Consider the following 18,841-nt stretch of genomic DNA (forward strand, 5'->3'; position numbering starts at 1 on the left):
AGATTGAACAATGAGTCTTCTTAAAAATTATTCATTCATGGGAGGTGGGCGTCCTGGCTGGGCCAGCATTTACTGCTCATTCCAATGGGCCTTGAACTGCGTGTCTTGTGAGGCTATTTCAGAGGGCACATTCAAGTCAACCACAACATTGCTGTGGATCTGGAGTCACGTGTAGGCCAGGCCACATAAGGAGAGCAGATTTCTTGAAGGACATTAGTGAGTTTTCACAACAATCAAGAGTGTTATCATTAGACTTTTAATTCAAGACTTTTAATCAATTTCAGCATCTGTCATAGGCAGATTCAATCCCAGATCCCCAGAGCATTAACCTGGGTCTCTGGATTATTCACCCAGTAACAATACCATTACTCCAATGCCGAGCCCACATATTCTTGACAGAATATGGTGTCTCGTGTTGTGTTCTGTGATCTTGTCTTGCAATGATTCTACAGAACTGCTGGTGAATTAGCCAGAATGATGATTTATTAATGTACACGTGGTAAGGTAATGATCAGAATGCTATACAGACTAAGTTATCACAGAGTTACATTAGACTCTGTTGGAACTACCCTGCTGTGCGACTGGCCTCGTGTATGCCTGACAACCTTCTGCTGGTAGCCGGATGTCACTTGACTGATGCCTGACGCCAACTACTGGTGGGAGGTCACACTGCTGAGTACATGTAATATTATATACAGGCTTATCACCACATCTCATAACTTCTCAAATTTATCGAGTAATTTATTTTTTCAAACAAATTCTGATAGCTCTGCAGTTTCTGGAAACATTTTGGTTGATCGTGTTATTTTTTTAAATAAAGATCTAGTCTTTGCAATATAATTACCTAATACACCAATTCACTAATCATAATCAATAGTCACTATTGAATAAACTTGAATTTAATTATTGTTTTTTTGCGATGAAATCAATACATAGTTAATATAGAAAAAGTACAGAAGGCGAAATGGCTGCAGAAAGGCACATGTTAGAGGTATAAAAGGGCTTCCTTGACTTTATTACTAAGGCCAGTGAGTACACGATGAAAATAACAATTTACGGGCAGCAAAGCTGCGCAATGGTTAGCACTGCTGCCTCATGGCGCAGATGTTCTAGGTTCGCTCCTGACCCTGGGTCACTGCCGTGTGGAGTTTGCACATTCTTCCCGTGGTTTTGTTGATTTCACCCCCACAACCCAAAGATGTGCAGGGTAGGTGGATTGGCCACGCTAAATTGTTCCTTAATGCGAAAAAATGAATTGGGTACTCTAACTTTTTTTTTACAATGAAAATAACAATTTTAAAACTAAATGTGATTACACATGCGTACTTACAGCTTCCTACATTACAGCAGTGAATATGTTTCAAAAGTACGCCATTGGCTTTAAAATACTTTAGGAGGTCCAGTGGTAGTGAGAGGTTTTATAGAAATGTACATTTGTTCTAATTGTCTGCAAATGAGGATATATTACACTTGGTGTCCTCACCAATTTATTAATAAAGTCTTAATTTGATGCAATAACCACGTCAATGACACCATTTTGAATACTCTGTGAACCTCCAGATACACCATATGCACAATTATTTGTTGTAAAACACAGCGAGTTGTTGTGATTTGGAATGTACTGTCTATAAATGGTGCTGGAATCTCATTGGACTGTAACGTCCAAAATAGCCGAACTCTGGGATTAAATGGGTCGCTGTACAAAGAGCTGGCACGGGAAAAATGGGCCAAATAGACTCCTCTGTGCTCTAGCAGCCTTGTGTACATGTTAAGGGAGTGGTAACAACCTGGAACCTACTGCCTATGAGGTAGGAGATGCAGAGATGACGGAAGGATTTCAATAGGAAATTAGACAGGCACTGAGAGAAATAAACCCACAGGGATTCGGGGAAAGAACGGGGCAATGGACAGACTGGCTTCCTCCACAGGGAGCCGACAGGGTCCCAAAGGGCTGAATGGCCCCATTCCCCACCCTCCAGATGCTGTGATCTCAGGAGAGAAATTCAGCTGCTCCAGTCACTCCAACTAACTGGAGTCCCTCATCTCTGGTGTCATTCTTGTAAATGTCCTCGACACCGTCTCTAAGAACTTCACATCTTTCCTAAAGTGTGGAGCCCATATATAGGGTTCCATTCCAGAGGGATAGAATTGAAAAGTATGGAGGAGATGTTCAACTTGTTTAAAACGATGGTTCAACTACACTGGGAGCTCTGTCAACATTGATGATCCCCATTTAGAAAAAGGAAATAGAGGCACTGGATACGGTGCAACAGATTCATAATATACAGAACTGAGAGCATTTAACACTCAGGAAAGGCTGGGGCTGCTTTTTTCTGGAAAAGAGAAGACTGATGGGTGACCTGATGGAATCTTTAAGATTATGAAGGGGTTCAATAATCCAATAGGTATTTCAACAGAAACCTCTTTACCCAGTGAGTGGTGAGAATGAGGAACTCACGACCACAGCGAGTGGTTGAAATGAACAGCATGAATCCATTGTGAAGCTAGATACATACATGAGGGAGAAAGGAATAGAAGGAGATGCTGATTGGGGGGGGGGGGGGGTGGAGGATCATGTGGAGTATAAATACTGACACAGACCATGGCTAACCTCAGCCGGTATGGGAATTTAACCTGTGCCGTTGGTGTCACTCAGCACGAACCAGCCATCCAGCCAAGTGAGCAAACCGATCCCCGTCTAAATCTGTAATAATTCCAGAAATATTAGTGATTGCCTGTCTCCCACCATACTATTTAATGTAGTTTCCCAGTGCATCTCAGACAACTTGCCCCTCATACCCTAATCATTTTCTTCTGTGAGAAGCACCAAGATAAATTAAACAAAAGAACCATGTAACCAGAACAGCCCATCTTCATGGCAATGTGGCATGATTTTGGGGGTTTCCAAACAGAAATGGTAATGAAACATCTTATAACCTCCAAACATCTTTTCAATCTTTGATCCTTGTGAAATGTGAAACCAGATATTTGCAAGAAGGCTCAGAGAGAATCAGACCATTGGAGACGAAGCCATGAGACCAGCCAGTCCAGCAGAAAGAAACCCTCTGACCATCCCCATTGACCAACAGAATGAACAAAATGCAGTCCTGGATGTAATTGAGAACACAAATAATAACAGCAGAATCCAATCCCTGTAATCAGCTGTGAAATTGTTGGTGTCTCAGGAAGTGCGATGAATTACAAAACCCCTTCGCACATTGAGAGCAGGTGAACGGCCTCTCCCCAGTATGAACTCCCTGGTGTGACTGCAGACGGCATAACAGAGTGAATCGCGCAAATAGAGGTAAACATCTTTGAGTTATGTGGGTGACACCCACGCAGACACTTGGAGAACGTGTCTCCACATGAACAATGACCTGGGGTCAGGATTGAACACTGGTCCTCAGCTCTGTGAGACTGCAGTGCTAACCACTGCATCACCTAACGATTTAGACGAAGGAACAAAATGCAACATCTCCAAATTTGCAGATGACACAAGTTGCTTGGGTGGTTGAGCTGTGAGGAGGTTGCAGAGATCCTTCAGTGTGATTTGCACAAGTTGAGTGAGTGGGCAAATGAATGGCAGAATCAGTATAATTTGGAGAAATGCGAGGTTATCCAGTTTGGTAGCAAAACGAGAAGGCAGGCTACTATCTGAATTGTCATAAATTAGGAGAGGGCAATGTGCAACGACACCTGGGTATCCTGGTACACCAGTCACTGAAGGAAAGCGTGCAGCTACAGCAGGCGGTAAAGAAGGCAAATGATGTGCGAGCCTTCATTGCGAGCGGATTATCTTGCTGTCATTATACAGGGCCTTGGCGAGGCCATACCTTTAATATTGTGTGCAGTTTTGGTCTCCTTATCTTGAGGAAGGATGTTCTTGCTCTCGAGGAAGTGCAGAGCAGGTTTACCAGACTGATTCCTGGGTTGGTGGGGCTGATGTATGAGAGATTGAATCAGTTACCATTGTATTCGCTGGAGTTTAGAAGAATGGGGGAATCTCATAGAAACCTATAATATTCTAACAGGACTTGACAGGGTAGATGCAGGAAAGATTTTCCCGATGGTGGGAGTGTACAGAACCAGAGGGCGCAGTCTGAGGATACGGGGTAGACCATTTAGGCAGAGATGAGTAATTTCTTCATCAGAGAGTGGTGAGCCTGTGGAATTTGTTACCACGGGAAATAGTTGAGGCCAATACATTGTATGTTTTCAGGAAACAGTTAGATATAGCACTTAGAGCGAAGGGAATCAAAGGATATGGAGGGGAAATCGGGATTAAGCTATTAAGTTGGATGATAAGCCATGATCATAATGAATGGCGGAGCAGGCGCAAAGTGTCAAATGGTCTCTTCCTGCTCCTATTTTCTATGTTTCTATGTAATCCCTTCCCACACTAAGAGCAGGTGAATGGCTTCTCCCCAGTGTGAACTCGCTGGTGTGTCTGCAGGATAAGCTGGCACCCCTGATGATGGAGATATTTGAGGAGGCGATAGGGAAGGGGGTGATACCACAAACCTTGGGGCAGGCATCGGTTTCCCTGTTGCTTCAAAAGATAAGGATCCGACGGAGTGTGGGTTGTTTAGGCCCATATCACTTTTAAATGTGAACGCAAAGGTATTAGCGAAGGTACTGGCAGGTGATAGGTGAATATCAGACGGGGTTTGTGTGAGGGAGGCAGCTCTTTTCAAACGTTAAGAGGGTATTGAACGTGGTAATGGCACCAGCGGAAGGGAAGGAAACAGAGGTGGTTGTGGCATTGAACGCCGAGAAAGCGTTTGACCGAGTAGAATGGGGACACTTGATAGCAGTTCTGGAGCGGTTTGGGATTGGTCCACGATTTGTGGACTGGGTAAAGCTACTGTATAAGGAGCCGGGGCCAGTGTCTGCACAAAAAACATCAGCTCGAGATACTTTTCTCTCCACCGTGGGACTAGGCAGGGATGTCCTATGTTTTCTCCTGCTGTTTGCACTCGCGATTGAGCCGTTGGCCATCGCAAAACCACCGTTGGCCATTGCGTTAAGAGGTTTGGGGGTATGGAAAGGGATATTGCACATTAACCTGAAGAGAATCTTGAACAAGGACTCCCAAGTCCCTTTGTGCTTGTGATTTCCTCAGCATTTCCCCATTTAGAAAATAGTCTATGCCTCTATTTCTCCTTCCAAAGTGCATAACCTCACACTTTTCCACATTGTATTCCATCTGCCACTTCTTTGCCCACTCTCCTAGCCTTGTTCAGCATTGTTTCTTTTTCTAATCACTTTAAATGAATGCCCTCTGTTTATAATCTTGCCCTAACTATGATTTGCCAGATCAAACATCGATTGCAGATCCTTAGTTTTAATGTGGTCAAGTGCCTTTCCATTTGAGAACTGTTCAATAAAGTTATTCAAATTATTTGTAGCTAGGGCAGCACGTGGAGCAGTGGTTAGCACTGGGACTACAGCGCTGAGGACCCGGGTTTGAATCCCGGCCCTGGGTCACTGTCGGTGTTGAGTTTGCACATTCTCCGCATGTCTGCATGGGTTTCACCCCCACAACCCAAAGAAGTGCAGGTTAGCTGGATGGGCCAGGCTAAATTGCCCCTTAATTGGAAAAAAAACAATAATAATTGGGTATTCAGAATTTTTTTTTCTTTGTAAAAAAGGATTATTTGAAGCTTCCCCACCAATCAGCTTTTTCCATTTTCCTGAAGTGACCTTATTTTTATCAGGAGTTAACTGAAGTGGGTTCCTAACCCCTCATTATCTAAATTTCCATTCACCACTTTTCTGTCCACCTGACCCAGTCCATGGTTTTCTCCCTCATCGTCTAAAACACATCAGCAACTTTTGTGTAATCCTGGTGCATACATTTAAGTCTAAATCATTGATATGTACCGGAAACTGTGGAGCCCCACTGGAAACAGACGTCCAGGCATCATTCAGTCCCGGATGTGACTAACAGCAGCAACAACAGCTGAATCCAAACCCCGCTGTTGCCTGTGAACTTGCTGATGTCTGTGCAGGTTGTTTGACTGAGTGAATCTCCTTCCACACACTGAACAGTTAAACAGCCTCTCCCCAGTGCCACTCCCTCATGTGGGCGACACAGTAGCACAGTGGTTAGCACTGTTGCCTCACAGCTCCAGGGTCCCAGGTTTGATTCCCGGCTTGGGTCACTGTCTGTGCGGAGTCTGCGCGTTGCCCCAGTGTCTGCGTGGGTTTCCTCCGGGTGCTCCGGTTTCCTCCCACAGTCCAAAGATGTGCAGATTAGGTGGATTGGCAATGCTAAATTGCCCTCAGTGTCCAAAAAGGTGAGGTGGGGTTATGGGTTAGGTTGGAGGTATGGGCTTAAGTAAGGTGCTCTTTGCAAGGGCCGGTGCACTCGATGGGCCGAATGCCCTCCTTCTGCACTGTAAATGCTATGATTCTGTTTCAGTGTGAACTCGCTGGTGTTTCCGCAGACTTCATTTTCTTTTAAATCTCTTTTTACAGTCAGAACAGTTAAAAGGTCTCTGATCAGTGTGAACAAGTTGGTGTCTCGTCAGGTGGGATGACCGAGTGAATTTCTTGTCACACACGGGTCAAGTGTACGATTTCTGTCCAGTGTGAACTCGCTGGTGTTGCAGAAGCTGGGATGAACATGTGAATCTCTTCTCACACACGGAGCAGATGAATAGCCTCTTTCCCCAGTGTGAGTGCGTTGGTGTTTCAGCAAATTGCTTTTCCTTTTAAAACTCTTCTCACAGTCAGAACATTTAAAAGGTCTCTGATCAGTATGAAGGAGTTGGTGGCTCAGGAGGAATGATAATCGAGTGAATCCCTCCCCACACACGGAGCAGGTGAACGGCCTCTCCCCAGTGTGAGTGCGTTGATGTGTCAGTAAATCATTTCTGCTTTTAAAGCTCTTCTCACAGTCAGCACATTTAAAAGGTCTCTGGTCAGAGTGAACCTGATGGTGAGCACGGAGATTTGACGAAGCATTAAATCCCTTCCCACATTCCAAACAGGTGAATGGCTTCTCCCCAGTGTGAGTGTGTTGATGTATCAGTAAATCCTTTCTGCTTTTAAAGCTCTTTCCGCAGTCAGCACATTTAAAAGGTCTCTGGTCAGAGTGAACCTGATGGTGAGCCCGGAGGTTTGACGAAGCATTAAATCCCTTCCCACATTCCAAACAGGTGAATGGCCTCTCCCCGGTGTGAGTGCGTTGATGTAACAGTAAATTATTTCTGCTTTTAAAGCTCTTCTCACAGTCAGCACATTTAAACGGTCTCTGATCAGTGTGAACAAGTTGGTGTGTCAGGAGGTTTGATGACCGAGTGAATCCCTTCCCACACACCGAGCAGCTGAACGGCCTCTCCCCAGTGTGAGTGCGTTGATGTACCAGTAAATCCTTTCTGCTTTTAAAGCTCTTTCCACAGTCAGCACATTTAAAAGGTCTCTGATCAGTATGAACAAGTTGGTGTGTCAGGAGGTGGGATGACAGAGTGAATCCCTTCCCACACACGGAGCAGGCGAATGGCCTCTCCCCATTGTGAGTGTGTTGATGTGTCAGTAAATCCTTTCTGCGTTTAAAGCTCTTTCCACAGTCAGCACATTTAAACGGTCTCTGATCAGTATGAACAAGTTGGTGTGTCAGGAGGTATGATGACCGAGTGAATCCCTTCCCACACACGGAGCAGGTAAACGGCCTTTCCCCAGTGTGAATACGTTGATGAGTTTCCAATTCAGACGGGTAATTGAATCCCATCGCACAGTCCCCACATTTCTACGGTTTCTCCATGGTTATCGACAAGTTATCAGGTGTAAGTGGGATGCAGATTTGAAGTCACTATCAGATCAGCCGTGATGTTATTAAATGGCGGAACAGGCTCACGGGGCTGAATGTCCTTTTGCTGCTTCTTGATTCCTTTGGTGCGAATGTCCTTATGTCTCTCCAACTTGGATCATCAGTTGAAGCCGGAGTACGGTGTCTCCCTGATGGAAATGCTGCAATTTAATTTCATCCTGTGTGATTGGTTAAAGCTCAGTTCCAGCTACCTGTGGAAAATTACTTAGATGTCTGTGTCTCGGTGCTTTTCCAATCACAGTGATTTTTGAAATATTTTCCAAAAGACAAAACAGACAAACATTTTTCCTTCCACGTTGAAAGGCCGATCCTGATGTATCAAGTGACTCTGTCAGATCTCAACATGATGTTTGCATCTGCAAATATTCTGTAAAAGGATATTCAATTCCTGTGAATATATAAGACACAAGCAGGCCATTTTGTCACAGATTCTGCTGCTGTCCATACTCGGCACACATCTCCGACTGTCCCACCTATCACATCTCAGCCTTTCAGCTGATTTTCGATTCCATTTTCTCTCATGTGCTTGTCCCGTTTCCTTTTGAAAACATCTCAGCACTTTCCTCAACTCCTTTGCATGGTAATGAGTTGCACATTCTGAAAATAATTTTGTCTGTATTGTCCCCTTGGATTTATTCATAACTATCTTGTATTTATGACTTGTTGTTTATTGATGGTCACTATTTCACATCGCCCCTCTCCATTTAATCTTTCCTGAGAGCTGTAATATCTCATGTTACAAAAGTCATCACTGCCAATGCAGTATAGAATTTGCAAAGAGCCGTTGGGTTCAGTTTGTGTGCAAATTCTCCAATTCTAACCCCCTGTAAAAGGAGTTTACAAAAACCATCACTGTCAGTCCAGGATAGAAATTCTGAACAGGCAATTCTAGTTTCTCTGGAACATTTTTTTCTCTCGTTCCCCCAAAGCTGGAAATCCCGGTCCCACACACTCTCCCTCCTCCCTTGGCTTAAATCCAAACCCATCTCACCATCAGCACTCCCATTTCTTTCCTCCACTCCCAGTTTTCTCCCTCCCTCTCCTCTGCCTGGGTGCAGTTCTCCGGCTCCTGTCTGCAGACTGACAATAAAATCAATGGATCTTATTGAGGATTTGGGGCCTCCAGCGGGTGTTTGTGAATCCTCCCCGCCCACCTGCCAGGGTTTCCTTCCTTGCCAGAGATCAGAGTCCTCATTGATTTGAATGCAAGTGTAAGCTCTTATTTATTATCCTCCCTCCCCCATCCTCTGATGTGAACCATCCTCCAGTGTCTGAAGCAGGATGGTGCCCGTTAACCTGGGCCTGTTCCCAGGAGGGAGGGAGAAGCCCCGCAGCTGCAAACCAGGGAGCCGACAATGCCAGCTCCTTCACATGAGGAGGGAGCAGCGCTCCGAAAGCTAGTGACATCGAAACAAACCTGTTGGACTTTAACCTGGTGTAAGACTCTGAGCTCACCCCAGTCCAACGCCGGCATCTCCACATAATGATCGTGAAGGATTTGCTCCAGGTCACAATGCCCGGGGACTGATTGAAAGCGGGTTCGGACCAATAGGAAGAGGAGGCGGGTCTGGGTGACCGATCAAGAGCTTCTCGTCCTCCAGCTAATGAGAGTGAATGGGAGGCGGAGCAAAGCCGAGGCTCTCTTCGCCCATCCGGGCCTGTCTCAGGGAAAAGCCCGAGCAGCTTTCACCGGTTGAACTGCCGTGTCCGAGCTTCGTGTTTGGAGTGTGGGGCCTACACGGAGTGTTTATGAGGTCTCTCGACCCACCCGCCGGCCTCCGGCCTCATTCCTCCCGCAGGACTCACCGCCCGGGATTTGACCGGTTGAAAAATTCCACCGCTCGCATGAATCCTGAGCTGTGATCAGCACTACGCATGCTCTAGACCACGTGGGCGACCGGGCTCAGCCCCGCCCCTCATTCACTCCGAATGGTTGGAGGACCCGCTGCAACCACTCGGTCCTCCAGGCCTACCCCTCTCTTCCTATTGGTCCAGAGCTGCCGTCAATCACTCCCTGGGCATTGTGAGCTGGAGCATGCGCAGTGTCGATGCTGGACTTGGCCGGGAGGTTTCACTGCAACCCGGTGGAGGTTCCAAACCCCAATAAGAAGTTTCCGGGCCCGGGTCTGCATCGAGCGGGGGGACAGCTGCGGCCTGCTCCCGGTGACAGGCCTGAGTTAACGGCCGCCGTCTTTATAGAGGCTGCAAACCCGCAGGGGGCAAAACATCAGAGATAGAGTTTGTTGTGAAACCAATGGGATGTAAATCAGGAGGTCAGGGTTACAGTCAACAACAACAACTTCTATTTATATAACACCTTTAACATCATAAATCATCCCAGTCAACCTCACAGGAACATTATAAAACAAAGTGAGACACCCAGACACAAAAGGAGATATTAGGGCAGGTGACCAAAAACTTGGTCAAAGAGGTGAGTTTTAAAGAGAGTCTTAAAGGAGGTGAGTGAGGTGGAAACGGGGAGGTTTCGGGAGAGAATTCAGTGCTTGGGGCTGAGGGAACTTAAAACCATGGCGGAGTTATTGGAATCGGGGGTGTGCAAGAGTCCAGGATCAGAGCTGTGCAGATATCTCAGGGGGTTGTGGGGCTGGAGGAGATGACAGACACCGGGAGAGACGAGGCCATGGAGGGGTTTGAAAACAAGGGTGAGAATTGACTGGGAGTGAATGCAAGTCTCGGAGCACAGGGATCATAGGGGAAAGGAACTTGCTGTGAATTAAGACATGGGTAGCAGACTTTTGGATCGCTTGAAGTTTCCAGAGGCAGAATGTGGGAGAGCAGCCAGGTGTGTAATGGAATTGTCGAATGAGGTCAGAAGCTCATTGTATCAGTATGAAACCAAGTTTACAAAGAGACTGGCTAAGTCTCAGACTGTTGCCAGGGAGAGGGATGGAATCGGTATGCGAGGATTGGAGATTGGAGCAGGGACCGAACAGTGGATTCAGTCTTCTCCATATTTGATTGAAGTTATTTAGTCAGCAGGAAGAGAATCAGAATTGGCCTGAGTTTGATATCCGGTATAACTTACTTCGAGAGGGAGAGGAAGAACGAAGGAAACCCTGGAAGATTTGGAGAAACAACCTTCGTGATTGCTCATCAAATCTCCACACAGTCAGTTCTGGACACAAGGTTCACATCTGTTATTCTGTCTGCTCAGTCAGGGTCATTCAGATTAATGTCTGTCACAAGTCATGAATGAAGTGACTTTTTAACTTTGGTAAAAGGATACAGAAATAATGATCTAATACTTTATTTGGATTTCAGCCCCAGGGAGGAGGGAGAGTGTGTGGGACGGGGATTTACAGCTTTGGGGACAGAAGAGAGAAAATAAATGTTCCGCAGAAACTGGAATTGTCTGTTCTGAAATTCTATCCCGTACTGACAGTGTGCCCTTTGTAAACTCCTTTTCCAGGGCACGAGGGAGGATTTTCAGACAGGAAACACAAACCAAATATCACATTAAGATCCGACAGTGTCACTCGGTTGGTGTGGACCGGAATATCCTCAGACTATAAACTGGAATGAAAAATGTTTGTTCTGTTTGTGGGAAAATATTTCAAACAGCAGTGTGACTGGAAAAGCACCGAGACACACACGCCTCTGAGTGAGTGTGTTCCAGTGAACTGACTGTGGAAAGAGCTTTAACCAGTTACAGCCTGAAAAAACACCACACTATTCACTAAGGGGAGAAACCATACACGTGTTCTGTGTGAGGACCAAGCTTCACCTGATTGTCTAAAGAGGAAACGGACAAAGACACTGACTCCATGGAGACACCATGGAAACCCTGGGGTATGATTTTCGCTTGGGGGGGTTTCCAAAATGCGAGTGGATCCGTGTTCATATCCCGGACGAGCTCTGCAAAGCACTTGACTGGGGAGGTGATGGTGCAGTGGTATTGTCACTGGATGAGTAATCCTGAGACCCAGCACAGTTCTCGGAGAATGCAGGTTCAAACCCCACCACGGCAAATGCTTCATTATGACTTGTATTTGAATTTGAATCCAATAAATCACGGTTAGCACAGTTGTTTCACAGCTCCACTGTCCCAGGTTCGATTCCCAGCTTGTGTCACTGTCTGTGCGGAGTCTGCACGTTCTCCTCGTGTCTGCGTGGGTTTACTCCGGGTGCTCTGGTTTTCTCCCACAGTCCAAAGATGTGCAGGTTTGGTGGAGTGGCCATGCTAAATTGCTCTTCGTGGCCAAAAGGGTTAAGTGGGGTTCCAGGGTTATGGGGATAGGGTGGAGGTGTGGGCTTGAGAAGGGTGCTCTTTCCAAAGGCCAGTGCAGACTTGATGTGCCGAATGGTCTGTTCTGCACTGTAAATTCTATGATTGTGGAAGTTAGATTTTAAACAGTTTAGTAAGAATTGGGTCAAAGGAGCATAGGGTATGCTTCCTGGTGCACCGTTTTGACCTGTGAAGACTTAATTACTTGCAAAGACTCGCATTCAAAGTACGATTTTGCATCATTGAATTCTTCTACATATAGGACATAGAACAGACAGTGCAGAAGGAGGCCATTCGGTTCATCGAGTCTGATTAGAAATTGGCAGAAGCATTAAATGCTTCTAATTTATGATGTGGAGATGTCGGTGTTGGGCTGGGATGGGCACAGTAAGAAGTCTTACATCACCAGGTTAAAGTCCAACAGGTTTGTTCAGAATCACTGGCTTTCGGAGCACCTTTTGCACGTTAGGTGAATGTGATAACTTCTACGCTACAGAAACAGCTGGCAGCACAGGACCCAATGGCCCTGTGCAACATTCAACTGCACAGTCTTGCTGCAGCTTTCAATGGTTCAGCTGAGGGGCCAGGTCACTTATTATATGAAGACAGCTGTTCCTTTAAAACAGATGTCTCAACTTGTAAGGCCAGAAGATATAGAACTTATATTAAACTTCAGCATTTGTTCAGTAAAATCTAACGGAATAATGCTCTCTGTTCAATCATTAATGCATCATTCTTATCTTCCTACAGAAGATTTCCACCAATTTTACTCAATATTTGTCTCATTATTCAATGTTGAACCTCAGTATATTTATTTGTTATATATGACTTCATTTTGAATTGAATAGCTCTCAAGTCTTCACCCTGAATAACTCTGAAATATACACCATTGAATTAAATTGCAAACATGACTGACCAAGAAAAGAAAGCGTTTCACTGGGTAATACAAATCCCATGAATCTTTGTTCAGTTTGACCTCAGACAGCTTTTGAACAAAGTCAAATATAATTAAATGGAAGAGAATTGAGAATTAGGTGTTGCTTATATTTGACCCCTCTGTGTTTTGCTGTGAAACATTCTGCAGCCTCAATCCCGTTCATGTACAAGAAAGGAGGGGTGACAGCAAATCCGCACTGAGCCTGGATTTCCTCATCTCCGTGAGTGGCTTTTCCTGTTTCTCTGTCATTAAGGCCGAATTGTTCAAAAAGATGGTTCAGTTAAATCTCTGCTATTTCCTCGAATTCAGTTACAGTATCGTTTGTGTCTGTCTATATGAGCAACATTACCATTAGGTATGTTTTGGATGGTGATTAAAATATTAATCTGTGCCTACAAAGCCATTAAATTATTTTGTGAACTGAGCAAACTGCCAAGATCCGCACTTTGTTTTTTCATGTATGGAACGATCTGTCTGGACTGTACACAGAACAATACTTTTCACTGTACCTCGGTACACGTGACAATAAATCAAATCCAATCAGAGAGTTTCTTACTCGTCTTCAAATTGAAAAGTCTTCTTAAAAATTATTCATTCATGGGAGGTGGGCGTCACTGGCTGGGCCAGCATTTACTGCTCATTCCAATTGCCCTTGAACTGTGCGTCTTGTGAGGCTATTTCAAGGGGCACTTCCAAATCAACCACAACATTGCTGTAGATCTGGGGTCACGTGTAGGCCAGGCCACATAAGGAGAGCAGATTTGATGAAGGACATTAGTGAACCAGATGAGTTTTTACAACAATCAAGAATGTTATCATCAGACTTTTATTTTGATACTGTTATTCAATTTCACCATGTGTCACAGGCAGATTCGATCTCAGATCCCCAGAGCATTAACCTGGGTCTCTGGATTACTCGCCCAGTAACAATACCATTCCTCCAATGCCTAGCCCACATAGTCTTGGCAGAATATGATGTTTAGTGTTGTGTTCTATGATCTATTCTTTCAATGACACTACAGAATTGCTGGTGACTTAGCCAGAATGATGATTTATTAATGTACACGTGGTAAGGTAATGATCAGAATGCTATACAGACCAAGTTATCACAGAGTTAGATTCGACACTCTTGGAACTACCCTTATGTGCAACTGGCCTTGTGCACACTTTACAACCTTCTGCTGGTAGCTGGATGTCACCTGACTGATGCCTGACACCATCTACTGGTGGGAGGTCACACTGCTGAGTACATATAATATTATATGCAGGCTTATCACCACATCTCGTAACTTCTCAAAATTATTGAGTAATTTATTTTTTCAAACAAATTCTGATAGCTCTGCAGTTTCTGGAAACATTTTGGTTGATCGTTTATTTTTTAAAATAAAGATCTAGTCTTTGCAATATAATTACCTAATACACCAATTCACTAATGATGATCAATGTTCACTACTGAATAATCATGAATATAATTATTGTTTTTTTGCTATGAAATCAATACATAGTTAATATAGAAAAGGTACAGAAGGTGAAATGGCTGCAGGAAGCCACATGCTAGAGGTATAAAAGGGCTTGCTTGACCTTGTGAATACACTATGAAAATGACAATTTTATAACTAAATGTGATTACACATGCGCACTTACAGCTTCCTACATTACAATAGTGAATATGTTTCAAAAGTACTCCATTGGCTTTAAAACACTTTAGGAGGTCCAGTGGTAGTGAGAGGTTTTATAGAAATGTACTTTTGTTTGAATTGTCTGCAAACTCGGATACATTACACTCGGTGTCCTCACCAGAATCATTGATGAAGACTGAGTCTTAATTTTGTGTAATAACCATGGCGTTGACACAGTTTGAATACTCTGTGAAACCCCAGACACAGCATAAGCACAATTATTTGTTGTAAAACACAGCAAGTTGTTATGATTTGGAATACAGTCTGTAAATGGTGGTCGAGCCTCTTTAGATTGTCATTTAATATATTCCAAAAAAGAAAAGAAAATAGTTGAACTCTGGGATTAAATGGGTCGCTGTACAAAGAGCTGGCACGGGGAAAATGGGCCAAATAGACTCCTCTGTGCTCTAGCAGCCTTGTGTACATGTAAAGCGAGTGGTAACAACCTGGAACCTACTGCCTATGAGGGTAGGAGATGCAGAGACGACGGAAGAATTTCAATCGGAAATTGGACAGGCACTGAGAGAAATAAACCTACAGGGATTTGGGGATAGAACGGGGAAATGGGCAGACTGACTTCCTCCACAGAGAGCCGACACGGTCTCAAAGGGCTGAATGGCCCCATTCCCCACCCTCCAGATGCTGTGATCTCAGGAGAGAAGTTAAACTGCTCCAGTCACTCCAACTAACTGGAGTCGCTTATCCCTGGTGCCATTCTAGCACAATGGTTAGCACTGTTGCTTCACAGCACAGATCCGCAGATTCGATTCCTGGTTTGTGTCACTGTCTGTGCGGAGACTGCACGTTTTCCCCGTGTCTGCGTGGGTTTCCTCCAGGTGCTCCAGTTTCCTACTACAAGTCCCTAAGATGTGCTTGTTAGGTGAATTGGAGATTCTGAATTTGCCCTCGGTGTAACCAAACAGGCGCCGGAGTGTGGCGACTAGGGGAGTTTCACAGTAACTTCATTGTAGTGTTAATGTAAGCCCACTTGTGACAATAATAAAGATTATTATTATTGTAAATGTCCTCTGCACCCTCTCTAAGAATTTCACATGTTAAAGTGTGGGGCCGTATCTAGGGTTCCATTCCAGAGGGATAGAATTGAAAAGCATGGAGGAAATGTTCAACTTGTTTAGAACCAGGGTTAGACTACACTGGGAACACTGACAACATCGGTGATCTCCATTTTGAAAAAGGAAATAGAGGCACTGGATAAGGTGGAACAAAGATTCATAATAGACAGAACTGAGAGCATTTAACACTCATGATGTGGAGATTCCGACCATCAGGAGCATCGAGACACAGAGAGATCTGGGCGTGCAGGTCCACAGATACTTAAAAGTGGCAGCACAGGTGGAAATGGTGGTGAAGAAGATATGGGGTATCAAGCATAAAAGCTCAAAAATTGTGTTACAATTACATAAAATGTTGGTTAGGCCACATTTGGAATACTGTGTTCCAATTCTGGTCACTGCACTACCAGAAGGACGTGAAGGCTTTGGAGAGAGTACAGAAAAGGTTTACCAGGATGTTGCCTGGTATGGAGGGTATTAGCTATGAGGAGAGATTGAATAAACGGGATTGTTCTCCCGAGAGAGACGAAGGCTGAGGGACGACCTGATAGAAGTTTATAAAATTATTAAGGGGTACAGATAGGGTGAACAGTTGGAGGCTTTTTCCCAGTACGGAAATGACAATTACAAGGGGGCACAAGTTCAAGGTGAGGGGGGAAAGGTTCAGTGGAGATGTGCGGGGGAAGTTTTTTTACACAGTGGGTGCTGGTGGAGTGGAATGCTCTGCCAAGTGAGGTGGTTGAGGCAGCTATGTTAGCGACCTTTAAGACTTATCTGGATAGGCACATAGACAGACAAGGTATAGAAGGATACAGGCGGTTGGTCTAGATAGGACACGTGACTGGTACAGGCTTGGAGGGCCGAAGGACCTGTTCCTGTGCTGTATTGTTCTTTGTTCTATACAGGGCCTTGGCAAAGCCGAACCAGGAATATTGTGTGAAGTTTTGGTCTCCTTATCTAAGGAAGGATGTTCTTGCTCCAGAGGAAGTGCAGAGCAGGTTTGCCGGACTGATTCCTGGGATGGTGGGACTGACGTATGAGAGATTGATTCAGTTAGGATTGTATTCGCTGGAGTTCAGAAGAATGGGGGATCTCAGAGAAACCTATAATATTCTAACAGGACTTGACAGGGTAGATACAGGAAAGATTTTCCCAATGGTGGGAGTGTACAGAACCAGAGCTCGCAGTCTGAGGATACGGGCTAGACCATTTAGGACAGAGATTTCTTCAACCAGAGAGTGGTGAGTCAGTGGAATTTGTTACCACAGGAAATAGTTGAGGACAATTCATTGCATGTTTTCAAGAAGCAGTTAGATATAGCACTTTGGGCGAAGGGGATCATAAGAACATAAAAACTAGAATCAGGATTAGGCCATCTGGCCCCTCGAGCCTGCTCCACCATTCAATGAGATCATGGCTGATCTTTTGTGGACTCAGCTCCACTTTCCGGCCCGAACACCATAACCCTTAATCCCTTTATTCTTCAAAAAACTATCTATCTTTATCTTAAAAACATTTAATGAAGGAGCCTCTACTGCTTCACTGGGCAAGGAATTCCATAGATTCACAACCCTTTGGGTGAAGAAGTTCCTCCTAAACTCAGTCCTAAATCTACTTCCCCTTATTTTGAGGCTATGCCCCCTAGTTCTGCTTTCACCCGCCAGTGGAAACAACCTGCCCGCATCTATCCTATCTATTCCCTTCATAATCTTATATGTTTCTATAAGATCCCCCCTCATCCTTCTAAATTCCAACGAGTACAGTCCCAGTCTACTCAACCTCTCCTCATAATCCAACCCCTTCAGCTCTGGGATTAACCTAGTGAATCTCCTCTGCACACCCTCCAGTGTCAGTACGTCCTTTCTCAAGTAAGGAGACCAAAACTGAACACAATACTCCAGGTGTGGCCTCACTAACACCTTATACAATTGCAGCATAACCTCCCTAGTCTTAAACTCCATCCCTCTAGCAATGAAGGACAAAATTCCATTTGCCTTCTTAATCACCGGTTGCACCTGAAAACCAACTTTCTGCGACTCATGCACTAGCACACCCAGGTCTCTCTGCACAGCAGCATGTTTTAATATTTTATCATTTAAATAATAATCCCTTTTGCTGTTATTCCTACCAAAATGGATAACCTCACATTTCACATTTGTCAACATTGTATTCCATCTGCCAGACCCTAGCCCATTCACTTAGCCTATCCAAATCCCTCTGCAGACTTCCAGTATCCTCTGCACTTTTTGCTTTACCACTTATCTTAGTGTCGTCTGCAAACTTGGACACATTGCCCTTGGTCCCCAACTCCAAATCATCTATGTAAATTGTGAACAGTTGTGGGCCCAACACTGATCCCTGAGGGACACCACTAGCTACTGATTGCCAACCAGAGAAACACCCATTAATCCCCACTCTTTGCTTTCTATTAATTAACCAATCCTCTATCCATGCTACTACTTTCCCCTTAATGCCATGCATCTTTATCTTATGCAACAACCTTTTGTGTGGCACCTTGTCAAAGGCTTTCTGGAAATCCAGATATACCCCATCCATTGGCTCCCCGTTATCTACTGCACTGTTAATGTCCTCAAAAAATTCCACTAAATTAGTTAGGCACGACCTGCCCTTTATGAACCCATGCTGCGTCTGTCCAATGGGACAATTTCCATCCAGATGCCTCGCTATTTCTTCCTTGATGACAGACTCCAGCATCTTCCCTACTACCGAAGTTAAGCTCACTGGCCTATATTTACCCACTTACTGCCTACCTCCTTTTTTAAACAGTGGTGTCACGTTTGCTAATTTCCAATCCGCCGGGCCCACCCCAGAGTCCAGTGAATTTTGGTAAATTATCACTAGTGCATTTGCAATTTCCCTAGCCATCTCTTTTAGCACTCTGGGATGCATTCCATCAGGGCCAGGAGACTTGTCTACCTTTAGCCCCATTAGCTTGCCCATCACTACCTCCTTGGTGATAACAATCCTATCAAGGTCCACACCTGTCATAGCCTCATTTCCATCAGTCACTGGCATGTTATTTGTGTCTTCCACTGTGAAGACCGACCCAAA

The 18,841-nt window shown here is 44.7% G+C and overlaps 1 protein-coding gene across 1 annotated transcript; it reads right to left on the reverse strand.

Moving 5' to 3' along the window:
• Positions 1-883: 883 nt before the first annotated feature.
• Positions 884-9,664, reverse strand: LOC140421418 (uncharacterized). The gene is made up of 2 exons (XM_072506093.1): positions 9,641-9,664; positions 884-8,201 (listed from the first exon to the last, which is right to left on the reverse strand). The coding sequence occupies exon 2, from the start codon at positions 7,733-7,735 to the stop codon at positions 6,530-6,532; it is 1,206 nt and encodes a 401-aa protein (XP_072362194.1). The 5' UTR covers positions 7,736-8,201; positions 9,641-9,664; the 3' UTR covers positions 884-6,529.
• Between the last annotated feature and the right edge of the window lie 9,177 nt (positions 9,665-18,841).

The sequence above is a fragment of the Scyliorhinus torazame genome, chromosome 5, assembly GCF_047496885.1.
Source record: "Scyliorhinus torazame isolate Kashiwa2021f chromosome 5, sScyTor2.1, whole genome shotgun sequence".
NCBI classification, from domain to species: domain Eukaryota; kingdom Metazoa; phylum Chordata; class Chondrichthyes; order Carcharhiniformes; family Scyliorhinidae; genus Scyliorhinus; species Scyliorhinus torazame.

Excerpts from the sequence above, each read along its gene's own strand:
- LOC140421418 (XM_072506093.1), bottom strand. The coding sequence starts at position 7,735 with ATGGGATTCAATTACCCGTCTGAATTGGAAACTCATCAACGTATTCAC.